The 20115-nt window shown below is 41.3% G+C and overlaps 1 protein-coding gene across 1 annotated transcript in view; it reads left to right on the top strand.

Annotated features, from left to right (window-relative positions):
* The first annotated feature begins 6828 nt into the window (after positions 1-6828).
* TIGAR (TP53 induced glycolysis regulatory phosphatase) overlaps positions 6829-20115 on the top strand; it is a 32281-nt gene continuing 18994 nt past the window's right edge. Inside the window, exon 1 of the mRNA XM_037152895.2 lies at positions 6829-6941. Within this exon, the coding sequence (XP_037008790.2) occupies positions 6901-6941 (41 nt within the window). The 5' untranslated portion in view covers positions 6829-6900. The remainder of the gene's footprint in view (positions 6942-20115) is intronic.

Here is a 20115-nt window from a genome sequence, read left to right as displayed (position 1 = left end):
CCAAAGAAGTTGGACCCAAGAAGGAACACACCAAGGCACATCGTAATTACATTAGCCAAGATTAAAATGAAGGAGAGAATCCTAGAAGCAGCAAGAGCTAAGGGGACAGTCACCTACAAAGGAGTCCCCATCAGACTGTCAGCTGATTTCTCAAAAGAGACCTTCCAGGCAAGAAGGGGCTGGAAAGACGTATTCCAAGTCATGAAATCTAAAGACCTACAACCAAGATTGCTCTATCCAGCAAAACTTTCATTTAAAATGGAAGGACAGATAAAGTGCTTCTCAGATAAGATCAAATTCAAGGAGTTCATCATCACCAAGCCCTTATTATATGAAATGTTAAAGGGACTTATCTAAGAAAAAGAAGTTAAAGAAACATGAACAGTGAAAGGACAGCAAACTCACAGTTATTAACAACCACACCTAAAATGAAAGCAAACTAAAAGGACAGCTAGATCAGGAGTGGAAACATAGAAATGAAGATCTCAAGGAGGGTTAGCAACAGGGTAGTGGGAGGAGGAGAAGGGGGAAAAAGGTACAGAAAATAAGTAGCATAGACAGTAGATAGAAAATAGATGGGGGGGCAAGAATAGCATGGGAAATATAGAATCTAAAGGACTTGAGACACATGGTCATAAACTAAAGGGGGGGTAATGATGGGGATGGGGGGGTAGGGTGGAGGGGAATGAACGGGGGAATAGAACAACTGTAACAGCATAATCAATAAAAAATTTTAAAAAAAAAGAAAATTATAGTGCTGGCCAGGTGGCTCAGTTGGTTGGCGTGTCATCCTCTACACCAAATGGTTGCTGGTTCAATTCCCGATAAGGGCTCACATGGGAGGCAACTAATGAATGTCTCTCTCTCACAACGATGTTTTTCCTTCTCTCTCCCTTCCTCTCTCTCTAAAAATTAATAAACATATCCTCTTGTGAGGATAAACAAATTATAAACAAGAAGAATAGAAATTTCACTTACTCTGATTAACCAACAGGCCCAGGGAATTGGTCACGATGTAATGAATTTCACCCTTAATGTTATTGTTGAAAGTATGTAAATGCCCAGGGAACTGATGCCAACCCACAATCTCTCCTCCCAGATCCCACATTCCAAGTAGATCAAGTATTTTCACACTTGGCTCATCTTCAGTGAAGACTATAATTAAATCTTTATTTAACTGAGTAAAAGCCCAGGACTCACTGCATTATTGAGCCTACAGAAATTCGTGATGAATTTGATGGGAAATGTTTTTGTTTTTTTAAAAATGTATTTTGTTGATTATGCTGTTACAGTTGTCCCATTTTACCCCCTCTATTCCCCTCTGGCCTGCACACCCCCTCCCATCCACATTCCCCCTTTTAGTTCATGTCCATGGGTCATACATATAAGTTCTTTGGTTTCTACATTTCCTATACTATTCTTACCCTCCCCCTGTCTATTTTCTACCTACCATTTATGCTACTTATTCTTTGTACCTTTCCGCCCTCTCCCTCTTCCGCTCCCCTGCTAATAACTCTCCTGTGGTCTCCATTTCTGTGATTCTGTTCCTGTTCCAGTTGTTTGCTTAGTTTGTTTTTGTCTTTGTTTTAGGTGTGGTTGTTGATAACTGAGTTTGCTGTCATTTTATTGTTCATATTTTGAATCTTTTTCTTCGGTAAGTCTCTTTAACATTTCATATAATAAAGACTTGGTGATGATGAACTCCTTTAATTTGACCTTCTCTGGGAAGCACTTTATCTGCCCTTCCATTCTGAATGATAGTTTTGCTGGATAGAGCAATCTTGGATGTAGGTCCTTGCCTTTCATGACTTCAAATACTTCTTGCCAGCCCCTTCTTGCCTGCAAGGTCTCTTTTGAGAAATCAGCTGACAGTCTGATGGGAAGTCCTTGTAGGTAACTGTCTCTTTTTCTCTTGCTGCTTTTAAGATAAATGCTCTCCTTATCTTTAATCTTGGGTAATGTAATTATGACGTGTGTTGGTGTGTTCCTCCTTTGGTTCAACTTCTTTGGGACTCTCTTTGAGCTTCCTAGACTTCCTGGAAGTCTATTTCTTTTGCCAGATTGGGGAAGTTCTCCATTATTGGTTCAAGTAAGTTTTCAATTTCTTGCTCTTCCTCTTCTCCTTCTGGCACCCTATGTTTTAGATATTGGAATGTTTAAAGATGTCCTGGAGGTTCCTAAGCCTCTCCTCATTTTACTGAATTCTTATTTCTTCATTGTGTTCTGGTTGAATGTTTCTTTCTTCCTTCTGGTCCACACCATTGATTTGAGACCTGTTTCCTTCCCATCACTGTTGGTTCCCTGTGCATTTTCCTTTATTTCACTTAGCATAGCCTTCATTTTTTCATCTCATTTGTTCATTTGCTCATCTGACCATATTCAACCATTCTGTGAGCATTCCTGATTACCAGTGTTTTGAACTGTGCATCTGATAGGTTGGCTAGCTCTTCTTCACTTAGTTGTATTTTTTTTTCTGGAGCTTTGATCTTTTTTTTTTTTGGTCTGGGCACACCTGTTACATAGTAAGGAGCAGAGCCTTAGGTATTCACCAGGGCTGTATGTGAGGGAAGGGTCTGAGAGTGAACAATGTTGCTTGCTCCACTCTCCGGTTTTCAGTCACTTGCCCCACTATCTACAATCAAACTGGGCCTTTCTGGTGCTGATTTCCAGGTGGGTGGGCTTGTGTATATTCTAGGACCCTGTGAGTCTCTCAGTGAATTCTCCCGTGAGGCTGGGAGTTTCTCAGGCCACTGCCTCAACCCCCACAGGTGTTTTCAATCAGAGGCTTGAGGCTTTATTTTCCAGCGCTGGAACCCTGGATTGTGTGGTCTGTCTTGCTTCCCAGTTGTTCCTCCTAGTTTATCTGCACTCGAATGTGGGACTGCCCGTTCCTCGATCTGCCACCTCTCCAGGTCCACCAGCCACAGCCTCACCCAGTCCATTACCTGCCACCTTGCTGCAAGTCCTCTCTGCCCAGCTGCCTGTCTTAGCCCCTCCTACTGGTTTGGATGTTTCTTCTTTAACTCCTTGGTTGTCAGAATTCCATACAATTCAATTTTCTGGGAGCTCAGGTTGTTTTTTGTTTTTAAATTATTGTCCTTCTTTTGGTTGTGCAAGAATGTACAGTGTATCTACCTATGCTTCCATCTTGGCTGGAAATCCAGTTAACATTAGATTAAGGTGAAGAACCAAGGATTACACAAGCAAATAGATTTTTTTTTTTTGCCATGTACTGAAATGAGAAGGACTTGAAAAGGAGTAAGCAGTCTTTGGAGGTAAAAATCAAAGTTCCGTGTGGACAAAGTTAGCTTGAAATGCCTATTAGAGAGTCAAGTGAGGATACTGAATAGGTAACTTAATAAATAAATGAGGAGATTGGGGAAAATTTGCAGGCTGGAGATATAAATAAGATCTATATGTTGGATAAGATTACTTAGGAGACTGAGCAACTGAGGAGAGAAGAGGACTAAGGGCAAAATCCTGGGGTATTTCAGCATGTGCAGTGTTGTCTGTTCCCCCACACTGTCCATCACCTTTGCAGTTAGAAAGAGCCATGTGAATACTGGGGACAATGAATAGAGGAAGTATCTAAGAACTGCTTCAAGATACCCATTCTTATCTCTTGTCCCAGTAATTATGAATCCTCGTGTTGACATCAACGTGTCTGTCAACCCAAGCCCCTGGGTGACTGTATCATGGAGAACAGCCCCTTTTTTATATATGTCATACTCATAGCATGAAAGAAGAATAAAATTTTATATGTCAAACCACAAACATTTTAGGGTTAATTTGTTACTTCAGCATAGCTGGGCCTAGCCTGACTAATTCAGAATTCTACCATATGAAGTACTACAACGAAGCACATTTTTCATTTTTTTAAAAAGGGCATATGTAATTTGATATCTTTTCAACAAAAGTATATCAGTTGTTATTTCTAGCTTCTATCTAAAGTAAGTTTAAGCCCTGGCTGGTGCAGCTCAGAGGATTGAGCGAGGGTCTATGAACTAAGGGACTGCTGTTCGATTCCCAATCAGGGCACATGCCTGGGTTGCAGGCCAGTTCCCAGCAGGGGACTTACGAGAGGCAACCATACATTGATATTTCTCTCCCTCTCTCCTTCCCTTCCCCTCTAAAGATAAATAAATAAAATCTTTAAAAAAATAAAATAAAGTAAGTTGAAATGAACTCCCTGTTTATTTCATAAGCTAAAAAACACTCCCTAAACCATTGTAAATAATGCAGGATAATATTAATTCTTTCAAAGATCTGCATTTCTCACCGCACCACCACTGACTTTTTTAAGTTTATGAAGACATTTCTTGGATAATTTTTAAAAATTAATATTGGTGCTTTATAATTTCCTAAATTTCTCCTAAAGCAATCCTCTCCCATTTTATCTGCTACTTTTTAGATGTATGATTCATTTGACAAATTGATCACAACAGATATACTTTATTCATTCATTTAACAAATTTTAACTGGGTCCTTACTGTGTTTCAAACATTATGATAGAAGCCAGGGAAATAATGAAACAGAGTCAGCACTTACTCTTACAGCTACAGTTTGGATACTTATCTGGGGTCAAACTCAGATCTTGAGAGCTGAATTTCTGCATTTGTAAAACTGAAATAATTGAGAGTTTGCAGAGTTATTGTATTAAGTAAGACAAAGTGAAAGGCTGTTTTTTACTTAGGCTTTAAAGATGCACTCAGGCTGCCTTAAATAGAAAGAGGATTTATTGTAAAAACTAGAACCTACAAGCTATCTAGTACTGTGACATCTTGAGGAGCCAGGGACAGGAGATCTCTGCATTACTTACTGTATATGCTTCTGTCTGTGTGTCTACCTGGTTCCTCCATTATCTTCGCTGGTCGTTACTCTCTATGAATCTGTTGTTGAGGTTGTACTATTTGTGATTTCTCTTTCTTCATTGCTTCAGTCTACATGCTCCTCATACCTCTAACTCTGTCTCATAGTTTCTCTCTATGCTTTCTTTCTGCTTTAGTTCTCACAAGTAACTCCCTAATTAATTTCATTTTTATAGGTCAAACTTCCAGGAAATCCTATTGGACTGGTTTATTCATTTAGTCCTTCAGGACATAGGTATGGAGTACGTGCTATGTACAGGCAGCATACCCTCATGGTAACCTGGACCCCAGTGTTAGAGCTCTGTGAATGATCCTTCCACCCTCATCCTAAAAATGCCTCCTGTTTCCCTGCAAGCTTATTAGAGATGCTCAATTTGGCCCCCATTCCAGACCTACTAAATTGGAATCAACCTTTTAACAAGATCCCCAGGTGATTTGTGAAGCTTGAAAATCATTGCTTTACACTTCTAGATCTTAAAACTAGCCACACATTGGAAACAGCTGAGAATGAAAAAACTTGCTAATGCCTGGGTGCCTCCCACAGAGGTTCAGATTTATTTATTTTTTCTAGGATGTAGCCTGGAATTCAAAAGGAAGACAGTTCAAACAGGCAGGTAGGTTTGATACTCTCTGAATTAGTCCTGTGTTGCCACTGACCAGCTGTGAGCTTTAAACAAGTTGATTAATTTCTCTCTGCTAGATTTCTCATCTTTTAAGTGGAGATAATATAGCCTATCCTGTCTGCCTCAGAGTTGTTCAAAAGGCCAAATGGGACTATAAATGTAAAATTGTTTTGATATGTGTGCCTTACTTCACTTAAGTTCTTTAAATCCATCTATTGCATTTCACTGAGGATTCAACGAACCAAATGCATTATTAAATATGAGAATTTAGGTAAAATAGTGCATAAAGACAATGTAAAGTTCACACTGTAAAGCTTTACCAATGGAAAGCGAACACTGTCAGGCTTAATGTGTCACGGCTGCTGTTATCCCATTTTACCTATCATGTAATTGAGGGCTCAAGAGGTTATGGAACTCTCAGAAGGCCTGGAAGACTATTAGAGAGAACTTATTTACTAGATGCCTTAAAAGCAAAACAAAATAAACAAACAACAAAAAAAACCAGGGGGAGTGGGGAAGACTCTAACCAAGACCATGGCAGCAGAGATCAAGACTATTGCTATGGGGGAAAGGGTTTGTATTCAACTCCTATACAACGGGTCCAGTGCAGATTTATTGTCAGAGGCCAGGGTAAGAGACAGAACAGAAAATTACTAAGAGGAACTTGGTTAGATATAAAGGGTCAGTGGAAGAGGAGCTTGATTCGAAATTAAGGGTGAAAAAGGAGTGGTCACATACCAAGAGGATAAGACCTTGGTAAGGGGATTTTTGATAAGCTGGCTTCACAAAATTTTGGGGAAAACTGTACTCAGCAGACCAAGGATGAGGCCTAGCCTAGAAAAGAGCACAAAAGACCCCGACTGTAGTTTGCTCCAGAAGCATGCCTGTCAAGGCGGAGTCAGGGGCTGAAACTGGGTGGTCTATGTCCACACATTTTGCTGACCCTACAACTCTCGAGTCCGGGTTGGACAGCTAAACCTCATATCACCCAATTTTTCTACAGCTGCACGCCCACGAAGTCAGACTACTTGGCTGCATTCCAGCCTCAAATCAGATTGACCCCAAATCCGAGCGTTGGTTCCCTTATCTGCACTGCAACTCCAAGATACCAGCTTGCTCCGGGAAGAATCGTTTCCCATGCGGACTGCAAGGCAGGCCCGCAAGCACCTGCTGCGTACCAATCACAAGCCCACGCGCGGGGCCCAAGCAAAGGCCCTGGGCGGGGCCTCAGCTCCCACCAGTCTCCTCAGACCTGCTGGCCTCCCATCACCCTGATTGGCGTTCCGGAGATGACGTAGGAGCCGCCTCAGCCGGTAGCCCCAGAGCCGGTGGGCCGGCAGGGTTTGGCGGAAGTGGTGTGGGCGAGGTGAACCCGCAGTGCGGAGAAGCGGCGCAGCGCGGTGGAGGGGATGGCAGCAATGACACGCTTCGCTCTGATGATTGTCCGACAGTGAGTATTGCTGTCGCAGTGTGCCTTTCTGTCCTCGTCACTGAGTGAGTTTTGTTGTGGGTGAAGGGACGTTGGTCTGTCATCCCTTCTCCCTGCTTGCCCACCCCTTGGAGAGTTGGCTTGGACCGGGGATTTTCTAGGTGGTTTCGTACTTGCTGTTTCATTTCGACACCTCCCCCCCCCCCCCCAGCCACCCCCGCCCCCTCCCAGCCATCCCCAGCCATCCCCAGCTATCCCCAGCCATCCCGAGCCAAGGAGGCAGGTGTTAATATCATCAGCCTTGTGTTACAAATGAGGAGAGTGAGGTCTAGGTCAGTAAATGGTCGAGGTTCCCAGACACATGGGTGACAGACTGCAGCTGGAGAAAGACAACTTGGTCTCCACACCTCTCTGGTGCACCATTTTGGTTCCCAGCAAATTGCGAAGACTGCGGAATAACTAGTCCGAGACTGATATTTTTGATGGTGGCTGTTTTCACTTATCCTCCTCTCTCCGTCTCTGCAGTTCTTCCTTGTTTCCCGCTCCTTTGCCCCAGGCAGTCAGCCCCACAGACCTGTTTCTGAGGTTTATTTCTTCCCTCCAGAGGCTACATTACTGGAAGAGGAAAAAGGGTCCCGCCCTCCTCTCGGCCGACTGCATGCCCCCAAACTAATATTTTAATAGCACTACATGGAGCTAAATGCTGATATGTCTTTATGTCTCATCTTTTTCCTTCTCAACACTTACATTGTCTGCTGTTAATGGGAAGTGAAATTCAGGGTGGGTTAAAAGCACAGATTTTTTTTTCAAACAAGAGAGACCTCGGTAAGAATCGGAGCTCCAGCTACAAGCCTTGCAACCTGGTCTCCTGCTAACTGCCTTAACTTTCCGACCTCAGTTTCCTGATATATAAAACCGGGATCATAATAGTACCTACCTCACTGAGTTAGTGAAAGAATTAAATGTGAGCAAGATAAAGTGTATAGCACAATGGTGGGGAAGAAATATATCAGAAATAACTTCTCTTTCTATAAGGAGAACTCCAATAAAAATGCAGTTAATCCTCAAACGCCTATGTATAGTTTATCAGAGCAGCATTTTGAGTAGGTATTATGTGCCAATGGACTGGGTTACATAAATAAATAAAATGTCATTTTTAACTTCATGGAGGTCACAAGGAACACCAATATGATTTAACCTTATCAAGCTGACTTTTAACTGCTATCTGTTCTGTCCCATTCTTTTACAGGAAGATAATCTTGGGAATCATCTGAAATTCACAAGATTTTAGGATTCACAAGATTTTAACAACTAAAATTAGAAGTCAAATTCTTCTATATCTCTTCTTCTTTCCCCTCTTCGTTGATAGAATACCACCATTTTATGACCTATTTAAGCTCATAAGCTAATCAGTAGCAGAACACAAATTAGAGGCCTGACTCTTCCAATGTTAGAGCACTTTCTAGTTGCTCAGACCCAGCTAGCACAGTGCCTGGTGTATAATTGAAGCTCAGAAGTTGTAGGAAATCTGGGTTAAAACACCTCTCAGAAAGTCAGGTGATCCCTATTTAGATGCTTAAACAGTAGTTATACCAATGTGGATTTTATCCCCTCCCTGATTCTTAAAGGCTTGATTTTTTAACTACTCACAGGATTTCTGTAGAAACCAATTTAAAAAATGTCTTAATAAATGATGTCAGGCACTGTTGTAGTGAAATTCTGACAACAATCCAGTGAGCTAAGGATTGCTCCTCTATTTGCAGATAAGGAACTGAGATGCAGAGTGCATGTAACATGGTTAAAGCCACATGGCAGGTTGGGGAGGTGGGGTCTGAACCAAAGCAGTGACTCTACAGCCCATACTCTTAACCACTGTATTCTTCTGCATCTTTTTTTACTGAGTTGCTTAGAGCCTAGTATTTGTAGATTGCTTAAATATCACCAGGCATTTTTGAGGCTACTTTTTATTTCTCTTAATATAATTGTGAATAATGATAAGAATAGTTTGTTTTATTCTGTTTTGTTTGTGGAAAAGTAGGATTATAGTAAGCTGCTTCCCTGCCTGGACCATCTCTCTTTTCTCCTTCAGAATTTTCAAAGCTAAAAAGTGACGATTCTTTTAGGAAAATAAATGATTTCAAACTTGATTGATAATCACTATCATTAAATATAGTAACTCAATGGAGTCAGCAGGATTGGATCATTTAGCATAATACTGGGAAAGGGTAGTTGAGGTTTCTGTTACCTAATTTTGTATAACCTGTGAGTCAGGTTATACAAAATTAGGTAACAAGTCAAACACCAAGTCAAACAATCAGTTTCAAGTCAAACACCTTGAAACTGATGGCATAATCAATATTTTTTGAGTTGGATAATTTTATTGAACAGTGCCTCTTCAGGTAATGCAAAAAATCTTTAAGTTCAACCAGCTCCTTTATAACTCTTGTGCTGTTACCGTGCATGTGTTTACCTTTCTTTATCATGTACTTGGGAGGGAAAGTACCTTGCGTATCACTTTTGGAATAGAATGCCCAATATTTCAAACTTTAAGTCTACTAATATTATTAAACTGTAAGTTCCCATGATTTTATAGCACAGCATTGTCGAAAACACCAGTGTGTATTGGCATTTCCGTCACCTAAACAATAGATTGGAGGTCCTAGTTCCCTTGAAACATTATTTGTAGATGTTTGCAGTCAGTTACCTGCAGACCATCTATTTCACTTCCATTTAAAACTAGCTCTTAAAACTGAACATGTTTTTAATAAGCTAAATTTAATTCACTTTAATGACTGAAAGATGACGTATTAGTAAAGTTATTGATAGCAAACCTGATGTTTTTCTTACTCTACCTCTAGCAGTAGTTAGCTTACTTTTTGTTGGGTGCTAATCATTGTTCTAGTCTTTAAAGAAAAACAAGCAAAATAAATATTAAATCATCTGTAAACTTTTATAAAGGTAACATATAATCGTTATCATCCTGTGATATTTGTTTCCTGGGAGTGGGCTTGATCCTAGCCTTTGCACCTAGGATTAATCTGTATATATGCACAAATATCATCATGAATTGGGTATTACTTTCGTTTATCCCCGGACATCCAGGGAAAGTCTCCATGTTACTAACCCTTGAAATCTTCTATGCTTTCAAATGGATTAATTGATGTAGAGGAATTAGGATAAAGCTGTATTCAGGATTAAATATCAGGTGAGGCTTTACATTTCCGTGTATGCTACAGCATATCTATTTTGAAAACTTGCCCTACATGTATACTGATTTCCCGTGATTTCTTTCTCTTGCGGCACATTGTGTGCTTGATTGTTGAATTCGAATTCTTAAAAAGGATATACTTGGGAAAGTAAGCTTTCTATGTGATTTCTGAAGAAATGCCATAGAATATAAATGAGGACTAACAAGGTCAAATATCTTTTTAAGTGAAGAACAGGGTAATAATCTGTTAACAAAATAATAACAGGGTAACAAAATGAATGATGCCTAATTCGTGGGGCCTATAAATGTCTGGTCATAAGACTTCACTTCTTGGCAGAAGCATTTGGATTCCTGCAGAGTTGAGTGTTGTGTTTTAGAAATGGATCACACTGCAGATTTTGAGTGGTGTTGTTCCTGACTCCTTCAAAATATATTCCTTTGACCTTTCAGCTCCCTTCACCTTTTCTGCCTCTGTCACAAGCCAAACTTTGCTTAAAGGAAGTAGATTAATAGCAAAACTGTTTTAGCTACCTACTTTTCTTTCCCACTCCCAAAGCTAGATACAGACCTCTTGATAAAGCTGATAAAAGCTGTAAAACTGAATACGTACAAATGCTTTTGAAAAAAATTATACTTCTAGAGTTCTACTCTGTTATATTTATAAAGTGATTTGAAGGCAGAAATGATATATAGAATGTCACTGATTGTTAATAAAGCAATAATGAATGCAAAAGTCTCTGTTGACTTATAGCTAAATGAAATCCTGTGTTATATCAGAGCTATTTTTTCTTTCACTAAACTGTCAAAGTACTTGATATTCCATTTTTTGTGGGATGACATTTTGATGATATAACCCTTTATCAAATCAGCTATTTAAATTAAATTAAAATTTTTGAGCTGTCTTTTCAGCAAGCATATAAAAAGTTATGATCTCTGCTGAACTTGATTTTGTAGAGGCCTGGACTGGCAATATTTAAAAGTTTTTCCTCACCCTTAATTAAAATTTATAAATGAATGAGGTTGTGATCCACATAGAGTCGGCAAAACCTTTTAAAATTTCTGTATAAAAGTAAATACGGAATGAGGGTGCTTCTTTGAATTCTGGTGGAAATTGAATTTGGCTACAAAGCCACTGTCTACAAAGCTAGAAAGAGAATGTAACTTGTGTTTAAATAGCAGTTCTTTCATTCTTGGTCTTAGTAAGATTATGAGGCTGAGACAGAAAGTGAATCCAGTGTTTGAGAACCATTTTCTGTATCCCTGGATATTTCATTCGTCTGAATGGTTACTATCCTCTTTCACATCCATTTCAAAAGATTCCGAGTTTATTTCAGAGTATAAGGAATCTTTCATTAATATTAATAACCATGATATGGTAAGTCAACAGTAAATAGTTCTGTGTAATTTCATTTACTTGTCATATACTTTTTAAAAAAAACTAATAAATCGACATATTTAGAAACAAAACAATTCTTCCTAGGCTTCCTGTTCTCTTTACCCCACAGATGACCACACTTATTAGTTCTTTGTGTATTCTTCCAGTGTTTCTTTGTTCATATCCAAATGTTATTCTTATTTCCCTCCCTTCTAAAATGATGGATTTAAAAAATCTGCACCTTCCCTTTTCTACTTAATGATATATGTTATGTTGGTGATATTTCCATATCTTTACATACAATCTTTTCTTTTTAGGGGACACAATTACATAGTATTTCATTATGTAGATATACTATTGTTTATTTGTTAATGTAAAAAGTTCCCTGTTAATGGACATGTAGTTTATTTAGCATCTTTGTTATTGGAAATAATACTGTGACAAGTATTCTTTTAAATATAGATGAATGCAGGTTCAGTAATAGGGTTGCTGGGTCAAAGGGCAGATGGATTTGTCATTTTGATGGATATTTCCAGATGACACTCCATAGTCAGAGTACATACACTGAGGTTCTGTTAAGTTCCAAGATTTTCTCCATATTAGGGTGATACAGCCGCTGGCTGTGCCTTTAAGGTACTAGAGCCAGGTAGACACACAAGTAAAAATTACTTAGCATGCAGGTGATAAATCAGTCAGGGTAAAATGGCAGCATGGAGTTGGGGCATTTAAATGGATTGCTGATGTGGGGAATAGGGCTGGGAGGGAAGGCAACCTAAAGAGCTGGCTGCCTATGTTGGGTCTGAAGGAGAAAGTACCTGTTCACCAGGTCTAGCAGCCAGTGTTTTAATAAGCCCACCAGGGGATTCTGATACACACTCCACTTTGGGGACCAGTGTTCCTGGTAGAGGAGAAACAGGAACAGATTGGTAACTCTTTTTTCTAAACAACACAAAAGGTTCCAGAAAGACCTGAGTTTGTGATTCTGTCTTTAAGATCTGATGGAGTTCCTTTCCGGATCTAGTAGCTCAGTCCCACAGGAGATTTTCTTTTCTTTCTTTAAGTAGTGCTTCATTTAAAATAAAGTGGGAGTTATCAGACTTCATAGTAACAGGGAAATACAAATTAAAGTCATGGTGAGATAAACCGTTTATGTGTCAGACTGGCACAAATTGAGAGCTCTGACATTACTTGTGGGGGAGCTTTGCCCACAGAGCCTCCCGTCCACCATGGATGAGAATAAGTCTACCAAGATAGGATCTGCTAGGGGAAGAAAGGTGGCCAATCTCTCAAAGGAGAAGGGCCAAGAGCCTTTTCCTCAGTGGGCTTTTATTGGGTCCAGTTTGCACAGGAATACAGGTAAAGCTCATCAATCATTATCAGGCAGTAAGGATCAAACAATAGATAACATACAAAGAACTATGAGGGCTTATTCTCAGTCAGGGTCTGTTAGCTAAAGGGCTTTAAAAGTTTGAGAAACAAACTCATTTCATGCTTGGACCTTTATCAGAAAATTGAGAGCATTCTTAGCAAAGCAGGTTTCACAGGATTTTATGTATTCTTTCTTAGGACTGATTGCCCCAGGCAGAACCTGCCCTTTCCAGCACAGGGCTGCACCACCCTCTGTCATTGTTTCAGGCTTAAGTCAGGCAGGGGAGGTAAGGCAGCCAAGAGATTAGAAGACTTCTTGCAGACAGAATGAGGACTCAGGCTGTGTCAAAGCTGAGGGGCGAGGGTCCATCATCCCCTTTTGCTGTAGCCCCCAGGTCCTTCCCTGAGGGCCCCCCATGACCATGCTTGTCTTAGGTTGTCCCTCCCTTGAGGAATCTTCGTCATTGGCTAACTGGCCATTCACTGGAGGCCAGGTAGGTGAAGTAAAGTGGGCAGAGGCGGCACCCCTACCAGGGAGATAAGCTTTGTTTCCTTAGTGGCTTATGGTCCCAAGGTCTCTCACTCAACCTTAGCTATGGGGGGTTACAGCTTCTGAAACCAGGCAGGGCAGTTCCCAACATCTCCCCATTTTTTGTTTGTGAACCCAATTGTAGTTGTTAAGCCTGTGAAACCTACTATTTGCTGTTTTCGAATGGGATCTTGAGAAAACAATTTCCATAATACATCATAAAGCACAAATAAGGATTAAGACAAGGAGGCACCCAAAGGCTGTTAGGACCCAAACTTGTAAATTCAGTCCATGGAGCTAGTTCTTAGGGTTCAGCCATTGTAAATTATCATGGAGAGTCTGGAACACTTTTTGTTCAGTTAGGTAGTTGATGTCACTGAGCTGATGGTGGAGCTCAAGCTGGAGCTGATCAGTTTGTCCTTTGAGATTGTTAGAGAACTTGCCCTGCAGGTGATTACGCATATCTGCCCAGGAGTGTTGACTGGAATTCCACCATAATGGAGTAACACAGAGTTTAGAAAAACCAGGACAGCAAATGAGCTGTTGCCTTAAGGCAAGAGCATCCTGTTGCTCTCCAAGCCAGACAACAGCAGATTTTGTGGGTAGATAGTTGAGTAAGAATTTCCTGATCAATTTGGCTTTGTTGAGTCATTTTCTGAGTAGTATTAGTGAGGAGAACATCAACTGCATGAGCAGTTTGAATGAATTCGGTAAGGGCTACAGATGCAGTAGTTGCGACTCTAGTTATTACAATAGTAGAAACTATGGAGGCAATAAGCATGCCTATAAATCAGGGGATTCTGACATGGGCACGGGTCTTATTGAGAGCACTTAACTCTCCCAGATTGGCCCACTCCTGAGTAAGGTTAACAGGAACCCAGGCCTGAGCCTGTCGGCAAATGACAAATATGGTGGTTAGATTTAACTGAGTGACGTTTTGCACAGGTTAAGCAGCTGGTATATATAGTGCCGGGGGTAGTAGTAAAAGTATGTATAGTAGAAGTTCCATTAAATGTAAATTGAGGTGTATCAGGGATGGCTACAAATAGATAAGGATGAAAAGTAGAGATAGTAACTCAGGTACATTTAATATTCCAAATGTTGAAGTAACCAAAGGCATTATCTCTCCTTCGGATGAGTTGAAATTGTCCCATCTGATGGTCAACAAAAGGGAGCCCCATCTTCCAAGTAGAAGTATGCCATGGGCTGTATGATTAAGACTTTTTATTCTGAGAATAGGGGCTCCTGCTTCTCCACTATGCCAACTAAGTTTATTGTACATTTTGAGGGGTGCTATTGCCAAGCCTGCTATGGCATATACCTTCCATTTTGCACCCCAGTTTCCTATTACTAGAGGGGTACTAGTGATATTAATTAATGATGGTGCTTGATCATGGCATAATTTCCAAGTGACTGGTTTGGTCGATCCACCATCTATTTGACATAAAGGAAGATTGGGTGGTTTGGTACCATTTCCTTGCCTTTCTCCTATAAATTCTATTGCTCCAACTAAGGAAAGATTTACTGCAGGCAGAGACTGAGTGGCACAATTAGTTATTGCATAGGCATATCACTTAGATATAATAGGCAAACAGAGGGTATTGGTTAACACAGAAAAGCAAGCAGGCAAATGGTTAGAGACATACACAGTGCCTTCTGGGGTGGAAGCCAATGATGTTTTTCCTCTAGGGGTCTGTCCGGAGGGAGCCAGGTGCCTCTGGTCCACTCAGTATCATTACTAGACAAAGGAGGCTCAGGATTCCACCAAGTGTGGAGCTTAAACATAGGTGAGTCTATAACATGGCTCCAATACATATGATCAGTTTCAGAGGCTAAGCCTAGCCCTCCAAGGCAGGTGAGCAGGCCCAAGATTAGGGCCACCTTGGTAGAGTTTGAAGAAACAACTGACAAATAAGCTAGGAACCTGTTCATTGGAGTATCCCCGACTCTTGATTGTAAAGGGTTTTTAGGTTGCCCCAAATTACTCCCTGAGGTTGATCCGGGGAGTTGCTCCTGTGAATTTGTTTTCTGGTGACAGCATTCTTTTGCCTTGGTCCTTGGGGACATCTGCTCCACCTGTCCCTCTAGCCAGTGTACTTTCTGTCTGGCTGTTGAATCCTGATGAACTGCCAAATCTGTTATCGGGGTGGGTCCCTTATGGTATGATTTCACTCTTTGCTGAGAGCCACAGTAGGCCTATGGGGATTGAAACACAAGCATACCCTCTTCCCATGTTAATAGCTCAACCGGGCCCTCCCATTTTCCTTCCCTTAATGGGTCTTTGTACAAGACCAAAGGGTGTGGACTTGCAGGCCTGTTTTGTACAAAGTGTTTCTCTATAGGGGACTTCAGATTATCATCACAATTAAAAAAAAATGTACATATATATTGCTAGCATGGTTAAATTCCTGGGGGATGTTTCCTGACTCCCCCTTTTTTGGTTGTTTAATAAAGTTTTAAAGGTCTGGTGAGCTCTTTCAACAATTGCTTGGCCCGTAGGGTTATAGGGGATACCTGTTTTATCCTGAATTCCCCATTTTTCTAAGAAAGCCTGAGTGGCTTGTGCAATGTGTCCTGGGCCATTACCAGTCTTGATTTCTTGGGGACGGCCTAAGTGGCCGAAGGCCTTCAGCCAACGAGCTCTAATAGTCTTTGCTGACTCCCCGAAGAGGGAAGTGGCATGCAGGGAGCACCCGAGTAAGTGTCTACAGCTATATGTAAGTATTTTAATCTTTTGAAATGGGGGTAGTGAGTAGCATCTGTCTGCCAGATCATTTGAGGTTGCAACCCTCTGGGGTTAATCCCAAGAGTAGGGGGTGCTTTTGAAAGTGTTTGACAATCTGGACATTCTCTCATCATTTGTTTTGCCTGGGCTCGTGGAATATTAAATTCTTTACATAGGGCCTCACTATTTTGGTGAAAAATTTGATGAGACATTACTGCAGATTGAAAAGTATCTGCTAGGCCAACAAGGGTATCAGCTTGAGAATTACCCTCTGCCATAGGTCCAGGCAAGCCTGAATAAAATCAGATATGGGTAACAAATAAGGGGTGCTTCCTTTTATCTAAAAAAAGACTTTGCAGGGTTAGAAATAGACTCAGTAACTGAGGCTCAATGGACCCTTTTAATGGAGCCTGATCTATATGAAGGAGTATATACACAGTATAACCAGGGTCACAGACTAAGTTAAGAGGCTCTTTGAGCCAATGTTGGAGGGCAAGAATAGCCCCTGAAATTTCTGCCCATTGTGTGGAAGTATGCCCTCCAGAAAGAAAATGTTTCTACTCATTCTCTTGTTTCCAGGTGATAGCAGTTTTCCCTGAACCATCAATAAAGATGGTTCTAGCTTAAGGAATAGGTGTGACACTGAATTTTTCCCCTATATAGATATTAAGAGTGGGGAGGTTTTGGAGAAGTTTATCAGAAGGTAAGTGAATATAAAAATTGCCTAAAAAATCAGTGGCTGCACACTGAAAATCTAAAGATTGACTATGAAGTTGTAGATGCACTTGGGTGAGTCGAACATGTATAACAGCTGGGTTGTGGCCAAAAAGCTGTTACTCTATCACGGCCTTTGATAATAAGCTGGCATAGTGCAGTAATATAGGTAGTTACAGTGCACTGGGGTTGATGGGATAGAAGTAGCCATTCAGTCATTTCTAAATTAGGTGACAGCTGTTTGATTAAGCCAGTAGGTGTCCCCAGTGTGGTGAAGCAAAAATGTCTGACAGGTAATTGTCTGTTTACCCTAGTGAGCTAGCTGGAAGAAAGGTATTGGTTGAATAAATCTAATTCCTGTTTAGCCTGATTACTTGAGGATCTAGGAGAATTTAAGTCTGAGTCTCCTTTAAGGGTGTTGAATAAGTTGGTTAATTTCCCAGTGGTGATCCCTAAACTGGGACAGATCCAGCTGATGGTGCCTAAGAACTGTTGTAGACCGTTAAGTGTTAAAGGGACTGGTACCTGGATCTGAACTATTTGAGGCCAAATGGTACAGTGAAATAAGACATGTTCCTAAATACTGTCAAGGCTGATAATGCTGTACCTTCTCTGGGGCTATGACTAGTCCTGCCAAGGAGCCATCGTCCTCAAGACAGAGCTAAACTTGCTTTAGCTCTTCCTGAGAGGCTGCAGCAATTAGGATGTCACCCATGTAATGATAAATGATACTTTGAGGAAACTGAGTTCATACTGGCTGAACAACCTGATGAACAAAATGTTGGTAGATGGTATAGTTATTGAATGGTTATTTAACATGCCCTTTGGCAGGACTTTCCACTGGAACCTCTCCATCGGTCAAAAGTTATTAAGTACTGGGACTGAGAAGGCAAATCTCTCGTGATCCTTTTCTGCTAGGAGAATGGTAAAGAAGCAGTCTTTTAAGTCAATGACAATAAGGGGCCATTCTTTGGTATGCATGCTGGATTTGGAACCCCTGGCTGAAGGGCTTCCCATGTATTGTAAGATTTCATGAATTTTTCCGAGGTCATGTATAGGTCTCCATTTCCCTGTTTTCTTGGGAACTATGAAAATAGAAGTATTCCATGGGCTGCTGGATGGTTCTGTGTGCCCTGCCTCTAATTGTTGTTGTACAAGCTCTTGAAGTTTTTCTAGCCTCTCCTTTTTTTTAGCAGCCACTGGTTAACCCACACAGGTGTATTAGACAGCCAAGTAAGGGACAAAGGAGAAGCCTGGACAGTGGCCGAAAAGGAAAAGGTGGCAGGGTGATTTGTACTCCTTATCGAGTGAGGGGGTCCCTGCCCCAGATATTTTTGTGGGGTAGGGAGGACATATGGTCAAATTCATCTAACCTGACCATCCGGACTAAAGCATTTAAGAGTCTACATACTTTTGCAGGGCTGAGAAATGCCCACTATTCCAGTTATAGAAATGTCTGTCTCAATTAACATCCACCCTGGCGGCCAGTACTGGCTAGAAATAACAGACACATCAGCTCCGGTGTCTAAGAGGCCATGGAGTTCTCTTTTACCCTTATTTTCAATATAGGCTTTTTTAGATTAATGGAGAGAGTCCAAAATATTGATTGGTTATTAGTATGCCAAAGCTGTGCTCCCCCCTAACTACTTCTTGAGTGTTTGGTACCTCATAAGGCATGAGGAGGAGCTGGGCAATGCGGGTCTGAGCTAGGTTAATATAATACCTGAGTGCCCTGAGCATAATTTTTATTTCCCCTTAACAGTCAGAATCAACAACTCCAGGTTGGACAAGGATGCCCTTAGTTGTCATACTAGACCATCCTAAAATCAGTTCTACTAGTCCTGGGGGTAATGGCCCCCATACTCCTGTTGGAGCAGTGACCACCTCATCTTGCTCTTTTAAGATGAATTCGGAGGTGATGACCATGTCCAGCCCTGTGCTCCCCCTAGTGGCAGCGTGGAAGTTGGAGACCTGGCATCTTCCTGAGTCCATAACAGCTGATCGCTGTTGTTGGAACTCCTGTTGGGGTTCAGGGCACCGGAGCTTGTATCCCTCTTGTTTCCCTGGAGTGGGGGGCAGTAAGTTTCTATCCTTAGTGGACCATAAGTGGGCCTGCATTGATTGGCCCAATGTTTGCCTTTGTGGCACCAAGGGCAATCTTTCATAGGAGGTTTTTTATTTTTATTACAACATTCTCTCCGAGTGTGTCCAGCCTTGCCACACTTGAAACATTTAATTTCCCCTTTCAAGGTTGTGGCAAGCAGTGCTGCTGTATGCTGTTCTATTCCTACATTTTGACAGGCCTTTATAAATTGGCCGACATTGGTAGTAGTTAAGTGGATGGGTTGAAGAACAGCTTTGCAATCATTATTGGCGTTCTCAAAAGCTAACTGCAGTAGGAGTGTATCTGCAACATCCTGATTTTCAATTTGTCTCTGAATTGCTTCTTGTAATCTGTCAACAAAGTCTAGATATGCTTCTTTGGCCCCTTGTCTAATATTAATAAAGGGCCCAGAGCTTCATGGCTCAGCTTCAGGTAAGGTCTTGAAGGCTGGAAGAGGTGTGGCAGAGCGGTGGGTAGAAGTCTGAGGGTCCATGCATGCCTGCTGATCCAGTCTAGTATATTGCTCTAGCCCTAAAAGCATCTCATGAGTGACTGGATTTCCTGTCCTTCCATTTTCATTCGCCTGAAGGCGGCATCTTATCATATACTCAGAGTGCCAGACAGTAAACTGAGCGGGGGTTAAAGCCATCCTGGCTAAGGCAACCCAGTCACAGGGAGCCATTTGAAATGCTTCTGTCATGGCTGTTAATAATCCTACTGTGTAAGTGGATTGGAGCCTACTGTCCTTTATATTTTTAAGTCTTTGAACATTTCATAAGGTAGAGGTTCATGTACCAGATTTTGTCTGCCCTGCTGAGTAATGATAGGGAAGGCAGCAAAGGACTGCCAGTCTCCCTCCCTGCTCACGTCTTTAAGGCACTGATACATGGTAGTAGTTACTGGCAAAGGGGCTTGAATGGCTGCCACCATTGGGGTGGAAAAATCAATAAGGGGATCCTGATGCCTAAAGTTTTGCCCCCAAGTAGGAGTGGAGGGAAGAATCAGAGACAGGGAAGGTATCTCCTTGTTTTTAAGGAGCAGACTTAAGTCTTCCTGATTGGAGGTGATAAAAGTGGCCTCCTCCACTCTCATCTGAAATGAATTTTCCCCTGCCCCTTTAGCCTTAATATCTGAGTTGGGAATATGAATGGGAGTGAAAGCAGTCCTGACCA

Source organism: Artibeus jamaicensis, unplaced genomic scaffold (assembly GCF_021234435.1).
Source record: "Artibeus jamaicensis isolate MK-2021 breed Jamaican fruit bat unplaced genomic scaffold, CSHL_Jam_final contig_1028, whole genome shotgun sequence".
Taxonomy (NCBI): Eukaryota; Metazoa; Chordata; class Mammalia; order Chiroptera; family Phyllostomidae; genus Artibeus; species Artibeus jamaicensis.
Note: the sequence above shows the minus strand (reverse complement) of the source record. Positions and strands in the feature narration are given on the sequence as shown.